Genomic DNA, 8,184 nt, shown 5'->3' with positions numbered 1-8,184 from the left:
CTGTCTTGTTAAATGTAACTTTGCCTTGAGAAGAAATCAAATTACATGTGCAGAATAATCATTTGTCATATTTATGTGGAAGTTCCTTAAGCTTTTCACAATAGAACTTTTCAAAATGAATTTTGCATGATACAGATTACAAAATGAATATAGCTTCATAAGTTAACCACAAATTCCGGAAAAGGTTTTTTGTGCCTCTCAACAAGAAAAGCATCATTTGATTTTGTAATAAACTGTAAAGGACTGAAAAACATTTGTACTCTGAAAACACTAAACACATATTTGTTAAAAATTCTCCACTAGTGCAAACTCCATAAGAGTTTTTCAGCCCTCACGAATGATAAATGCCATCGCATATTCTTCCTGTAATGAGATAAAAATCTGTGTGTAACCACAGGAAAGTAATGGAAGCAGGAAGAAGAAACAGGGAGAGAAGGAAAAATAACTCAGTTTAAGAATAGTTTAAGTTGGGGATTAAACTGTTAAACATGTCTATTTTACATTTTTCAAACGATATTTTAACATCATCCCTTTTTGAAAAGAATCCTGAAACAAATTTTAAATGTCTGGCTTTGTACATAAGTATCACCTGTAAAAAACAGAAACAATAGCAATTCGAAAGCAATTTTTCTCAACTTAAGTAAACGTAATTTCTGACCATCTTTACTGTGTGTTAGATGCTAGACCAGGCACTTTGTGGGATACAACTGTGACCAAGAAGTACATAAGGAACTAAACATCTAATAGGGTAGAAAGAAATGTGTAAGTAAACATAATACAAGGTGAGTTGTCAAGGAAAATAATACAGATTGAAAATGCTATCAGAGCATAAAAGAGGATGATATTCTGGTGGTGGTGAGAAGTCAGCAAAAGCTTCATGGAAAAGTAGCTGCTGAGATAGCTCTGGACAAGGAGGGATGAAAGTCTTCATGAGGACAGGAGTAAAAAGCAGAGGTGGGCAGCTGCAAGGTTTGGGCAACATCTGAATAGCTCTGCTTGACCTGGCTCCTGCCTCAGATCTATTCCTGTCCTGACTTATTCCACCAATTTCTCTTCCTGCATGTGCTTAGAGCGCTTTACTCTCTGTGATCTTTCTTCTCCCATTTGCCTAGCCAATTCGTGATCATGACTGGGCTCAGTTTTTACTGTTGCTTTCTCAGACCACCTTTCCTTTAAAACATGTTGGGCTCTGTATTATTATCTCATGGCACACCAAAACTTCATATACTTCATGCCTGCAGTTTAGAATTACACGGGTTAACTGTTTAACATCTACCTCATTAGATTATATATTCCATGAATATGTGGACTTTTTTCTGTCTTATTCACTGTTGGGGCTCCTGGGCCTTAGCACGGCACCTGGCTCAAAGAAGATAATAAATAAATTGTTGATAAGTGAATTCTGGTAATAGTTTTTATGTGTGGTTGAATACAGCATCAAATGCTTTCACAATGTTTATAGCTGTGTTAAATTACAGGGCTTATAAGAAAGGTATATAAGCAAATTAGCTAATTCACATAGATTTCCATAAATTAAAGCAATTTCATAGAAGCCATGTATGTACTAAGTACAAACATCTCCCTTAGTGAAGGACTAGAAAGCTAGACATTTAACTCAACAAATAAAAAAAGTACACAATGGAATACTAAAATAGAAATCTCCGTAATCATCAAATAACTGGACTTTAATAGATAGCACCTTCCATTTTAGATATTAAAGAGTGTCTTTATACTTTTTTTAGTCACATGCAAGACCTATCTATTCAAAGTTTAGCTAAATTTAAAATATGCCTACTATGTGAATTTAATACCTAACTTTCATAATCTTTCCCAGGCCATGAATAAAAGATTTTAACAGTGTCCATATACTCATTCAATGAATATATAATCTTGTTTTCTGTAGTAAGGTCCCAATACTTCATTACTAGATTTATATCAATTAAAAGGGATAATATTCAAGCTGACAACTAGTTATCTCAGATTTACTGAATTTGGTACTGAAGGAAATCATTAAAATAGCTAATATATGAATCTAAGGCTGCCTCTTCCAACTGCATTTGAATGATGCTTTTCATTTTTATAATGATCAGAAATATTTTATTGTAAAGACCAAAGAATATATTGAATATGCTGTTTCGTGAAGTCTGATTTTCCAACTGTAAGTACTGGCACTTAGGAAAAAAACAATCACTTAAAAGAAAACTAAATATATAAAGCCTATGTTTAAAACATGGCCTTTATTAATACTGCCCACTGAGCTCCATTTTTTACTTTACATTGAAATACTTCTGCTTTGCAAAGAAAAGACAGAAAAGTGCATTTTACAAGAGTACTTTTTTGTTTTTAATTCTCTGTGAAAATGGAAGGAATCTGAATCACAAGTTCACAATGTTGTAAAATGAAATTAAGAAACAATGATTTCAGAAATGCTATGCCATCACTAGTGTTTGGCTCTGACTTTGTTCTTATAAATCAGATCCTGATATACAGTCTAGAGCATCTAGGTTATTACTCTACAGCATATTATAAACACAGAAAAAGAGGTTTAAAAAAAACCCCTTTCAATGTACAAACATGAATTTAAAAACTGATTTTAAAAAATCACTTTTTTACATAATGTATATGGCAAAACTGCTTTAAATACATGATTTTGGAAGACCTATTTACAAAATGTATCAGTCTGTGGAACAATTCACAGACATAGCATACATAGTTGCTTTACTTAGTTGTTGCATCTCAACTTTGGGAGATATAAATTTATTCGGCAGTATAGCAAACATAAAAACTGTGACAAAGTATCTTAAGGGCAACCAAAAATTTGATCCTCAAAACAGTTTAAATACTAGGACTGCCAAAGTTTTTAAAGGACATACTTTAATGATCCAGATGCCCATTTATAGTTCTATACTGTTTGAAGGACTGAGACAGACTCCCTTCAATACAGGCAAAGCTGCTGGATGCAACCTCCTGTAAAAGGGACAGCTGAGCTGAGAGCTATTGTCATCCAAAAAGTGAATTAACCTAGAATTTTCTTTTTTTCAATTTTATTAATATTTTAAAAAATACATAAAAATACAACATCCAATGTCTGAATAAATATATTTAACAAGTTGCAAGATAATACCTTATTTTACACAAAATTTTCAGCTTTAGAAATCTTGTTAAATAACTTCATTGTTGTTATATATTTCATTTTTGTCTTTTTGTAACAAAATAAAAACTCTGAAATTACATAGAAAAAAGACAAAATACTTTTGTCAAGGGATAAGATAGTCCACTGAAAACTTATTCACAATTCCACTGTAAACATTAATAAACATTAAAATATTTGCATAATTGTGTGCTCAAAAATCCTATAAAAAGTGGAAGACTTATTACAACTGTAGTTTTCAGTCAACTACACTTCCTTTCACAATTTATTTTGTCCCATTTACACCTTTAAACCTGGGCACACTGCTGAACATATACTTTGGCAGTTCTAAATAGCAAGTGCTTCCACAAAAATAAGAAATAAAAACAACAACAATAATAAAAAAAAAAAACATAAACCCCCAACTCACCAAGTGTTCAAATACATCTTAGTGAAAGTGCAGCAGTAACTATTCAGCTGGATACTATTTTGATGTTTATCATGTGCACTTGCTTGTCTATGATTTCTATAACACCTGAAAGCTTTATCATACAAATTCAAATCTGCTAAGTGCCCTTTTCTATCTTCACAAAAAAAATGAAAAAAAGTTGAGGAAAAATTATGACAAATATGGCAGGCTGCCTAACCTTCAATTATTAATCGGCTTTTTTTTTTTTTTTTTTTTTTTTCCAACAGAAAAAAAGAAAAGAGAAGGAAATAGATACAATCCAGCCTGGAAGAGTAGACAGGATATACTTAGCAATGTCAAACCAGTTGAGTGCTTTCTGTGGTTGTATTTCAGGGTTTTTGGATATATGTCCATGGCAGCAAACTGCTGGCCAGGTAGAGAAAATGAATATCACCTGCATTCTACAGCAAGTACATTTTGTGGGGGAGAAGATGATGAGGGACTCATTCCAGTGTCTGACGAAGCAGATGACATGGAGGCTCCTGCATGAGACACTGCAGAATCAAAACAATGACATTAGACTCAAAAACTATCAAAGATTCCGAGCCACTGGCAAGTTAGAAATACATTTCTTATCATTATTCACTTAATTATAGTCTTCTTAAATGGTGCGTGAAAAAATAACAAACTGTCAGCAAAAAATTTGGTTGGCTCAACTGAGTAGAATTGGTCTCTGATGAGTAAATTTCAAAAAATTCAGTTCAAAAAAGATACCATAAAATGTAAAGACTAAAAAGATATAAACTCTTAAACCCCTACTTGAAATATACCCTGGAAGGAACTCGCCCCAAATCAGAAACAAGATCAACCAGAAATAAATTCTCACTATAACAAATTCCAATTTTACCTCTGTAAGAGAATTCACTTATCCCAGAAAATTTCTTATAACAAGCTTGGCCTCCTACCTTTATCCTGCCCTGGTACACCTGAGGGATACAGCATTCCCATAAGCAACAGTAATTATCTAGCTCAGGTGTCAGAATCACAGAGATCAGGATGGAAGTGTGGGTGAGTGATTAGAAAAAAGTCCTCAAGTGACTTTAACGTAACTCTCCAAAAGGACATAATATGGATTAAGGATCATTACCTTAAGAATTAGGTACTTTGTCATTTTTTAGTTTTTACTTTTATCTTCACTTTCTTTGCAAAGCTCTCCTGTTTCCTGCCAATCTTAGCCCAATTTAAAAGTTTTGTAAAGTTTTAATTCCTATTTTAAAGTTTTAATTTTAAGTGTATCTCGTTCAGTGTGCGTGTCCTACCAATATGACATATAACTCATTACTACAATTCTAATGGTCTCACTTTAATAATTCACTTCGCCCTACAAAAAACTAAGAGAACAAAAAAGGGAAGAGTATAATAAGAAACTTTTTAGTTGAAACACATCACCTTTAGGAAACTCAAAACTGTTGAGGGTCCTATGGAGAAATTTCAATTTGTTAATTTGCTCTTCTTTTAGTATTTAAAAGTTCTGTGAAGACTTCTTGCTATTTACAGTATTTAAAGGACAAACATGAAAATCATATCCCTTTTATCCCAAACATATCCCTTTCCATTTGCTCCATCATATATCTAGGAATTAAAAACTGTTGGACAGAGAGCAGAATGATTCAAAACCACACAAGACAAAGGTCATTCTATCAGCAACTCATCATCTGCCATAGGTAAAAAAACTTCTCAGTATAGGCAAGCCCATCACATAATTTACTTTTTTCTTTTTTTCAAGAAGGAGCCCTCTTGGGGTCCTCCCCACCTATTCCTATTCCTGGAGTAGCTGCTTTCTAGGGCTGCTACGCAATGGTCATTCCAGAGCTTCCATTCACCATCACCTTGAGATTTTCCAGTTTTCCTTTGTGGGATTCCTTGTTTGCTGGATGGATCTCATGTTGTCTTCTTAGCTTAGCTTCTATTTTCTAGTGCCAACATTAAGAAATCTGACATGAGAAATCTAATCTGAGAACCATTTTTTTTTTTTTTTTTGTATGGACCTTTATATGGTAAGCTTTTAGAATCTCTTTATCCAGAGGTTCTGAAATTTTATAATGTGCTTTGGTGTGATACTTATAAAGGTCACAGTCCTTTCGATCTCATATCCTTCAGTTCTGGACACTTTTCTTACAATATTACTTTGATAACAACTTCCTCCTATGTTTATGCAGTACTTTTTCCAGAAATCCTATGATTCAGAAATTGATTCTCCTGCCCAAATCATATACTTCTCATTCTTCTCCCCTATTGTCTTTTGACCTACTGAGATTTCTTTAGCTTTGCTGTCTATCCCTTCTAGTACTTTTTTTATTCCTGCTATCACATTTTGAATTTTAAGAGATCCATCTTGTTCTCTGAATTTTATTAATATTATCATATTCTTGTTTCAAGAATGTAATATCTTTCCCGTATCACTGAATGTTAATTATAGTTTTGTGTTTTTATATGATACACATTGTCTGTTTTTTCCAAGTTCCTTTTTATTCTCATTTTCTACTTTGGTTTCTGTCTTTCTGTAGAGGCTATTCTATATGGTCTTATGGATTCCATATTTAAAAAAAGGGACATTAAAAAGTGAACTGGGAGCTGTGCATGAGTATGCAAGGCTTTTCAATGTTGGGTACTGCACATGTAGTAATTAGCAAGTATCTTTCTTTTTGGTTCAGGAACCTCCAAATGTCGGTATCTATATTAGATCATTTCTCTTGCGTTGTCCAGTTTCTTCAGAGGAATCCTTCAATCTCCTCCCAGGAATGAGCATAAGCTTGGTTGCCAAGCCAAGCAGGGAGCCAAGAGGATAAGATCTTTGGGTTGTAAAAGCATAGAAGTCTCACCATTCAGTATTGCAAACTGTTGCTCAAACTCATTCTTTTTGATTTAGCATTTAACCCTCACATTCAGCTATCACTGGTATCCCTGAGTCTACAAGCCTATGGTGTCCTCTCACCTTCCAATAAGTTAATTTCCTAGTTTATGATAGAGTTGTGGGAAAGGTAATTCATTATACAAAGTAGGGAAAACGGATCCAATGTCTCCTTCCATTTTCAACCAACCTCCATTTTCCAACCTTACCCTACAACCCTGCCTTCAGGAGCTTTTCTAGGGCAATGTGGTATGAACTGGCTTTTTTCTTGTTTTGTCCCACTGTAAGAATAAAAAAGCTTAGCTTTTGGCATTCTTTTATCTGCTAGGATAGGTACAGTAGTTTATCTGCTTCTTAGCTTCTAAAAGATATACTGTTGATATTTCTTGTCTGCCATAGTCTGCTGTCTCAGTCTCTTGTCCTTGTGGGTATAAGGGCTTTTGATTTCCTTTAATGGTATTTAAGTGGGGCTTGGGGATAGAGTTGACATGAACATGTCAATGTTAAACTAGAAGTTAATCCTATATATTTTTAAGGTCCAGGTCAGACACTACTCTCTCTCTAGGACTACTCCAAAGTAATCTCCCCTTTCACAAACTCCTTTACTTGTTACTAGCACTCTTGGGACCCTGATCACATGCTATCCCTCTAGCCATTAACAAATTTGAGATCAAGGACGGTATCTCATTCATCTCTGTACTTCCATCACCTAGAAGAGGTCCTAGCACATTGTATATATGCATTAATGTTGTTAAGCTGCACTATCTTATATAGTAATTGCTTAGGAAATGACTTATGATCCCAACAAGATAATCTCCTTGATGATAAGCCATTTGCCTATTCATTTTAGTGACCCTCATAACAAATACAGTGCCTGTTAACAGGCAGCCAATAAATGTTTCTTGAGCAGAGTGAATTTCAGAGGGTGTAACCTTCTTCTTGAGAACCCACCACATTCAGTAAAATCACACATTTTGCAGAACAGTTTGCTGAGTCTTTCAAGAGTCTCATTAATTTAGTTTTTGACTCACTTCAACAATAGCAACACAGAATACTAGAAATCTAAAAACAACAATTAATAAATGCTTATTATATTTGAGGAGTGACAAACACAAATCTTCTAAAATGATAGAAAGGATATTTGAAAAATAGAGAGAAAACTTATAATCATATTACCTTCTCTGTCTTTCTTTTTTAATCTTTTTCTCCTCCTGTCAATGGTTGCAACTTCTGACTTCAAAGACATGTAGTATTTTCTGATTTCCTGCAGTTTTTCTTGGAGAAAAGAGATTCTCTCTGTACTGTTCATATTATCTAATTCATCTTAAAGGAAAAAAGTTAATTAGAATTTTAAAATAATACTAATAGAAAAAAATATGGCAGCTCTATTAAAAGTCCAACTCATAAATCATCAAAATCTTTAGTTTATTAAAACCTACCATATTAATGCAAATAAACCTCTATAAACAGGGAAGACATTAAATTCCCGAATTTTTTATATTAACATTATTACTTGATGTATTATTTAAATGATTAAAAAACCCCATCAACACACAGAAACTCTGATCGAGAATTATATTTATCTAAATAGTTTCTTTGTATTGATCATTTCCTTATTTATTAGTCAATTGTCAACACTAGAAAGGGAATTTCAGTTTCATCAGTTATATAAATCATACAAATCTTATAACTAGAGAACTTCCTCCAGTCAATATTTATGAAGTTAGTATTATA

The 8,184-nt window shown here is 33.4% G+C and overlaps 1 protein-coding gene across 3 annotated transcripts in view; it reads right to left on the bottom strand.

The window, feature by feature from the left end:
• Positions 1-2,203: 2,203 nt before the first annotated feature.
• Positions 2,204-8,184, bottom strand: part of ARID4A (AT-rich interaction domain 4A) — a 56,274-nt gene continuing 50,293 nt past the window's right edge. For all 3 annotated transcript variants that reach the window (XM_016128975.2, XM_016128977.2, XM_016128976.2), the window contains exons 23-24: positions 7,627-7,773; positions 2,204-4,093 (exon numbers count right to left, since the gene is read on the bottom strand). In XM_016128975.2, the coding sequence (XP_015984461.1) occupies positions 3,990-4,093; positions 7,627-7,773 (251 nt within the window). In that variant the 3' untranslated portion in view covers positions 2,204-3,989. The remainder of the gene's footprint in view (positions 4,094-7,626; positions 7,774-8,184) is intronic.

Source organism: Rousettus aegyptiacus, unplaced genomic scaffold (assembly GCF_014176215.1).
Source record: "Rousettus aegyptiacus isolate mRouAeg1 unplaced genomic scaffold, mRouAeg1.p scaffold_m13_p_3, whole genome shotgun sequence".
NCBI classification, from domain to species: domain Eukaryota; kingdom Metazoa; phylum Chordata; class Mammalia; order Chiroptera; family Pteropodidae; genus Rousettus; species Rousettus aegyptiacus.
Note: the sequence above shows the minus strand (reverse complement) of the source record. Positions and strands in the feature narration are given on the sequence as shown.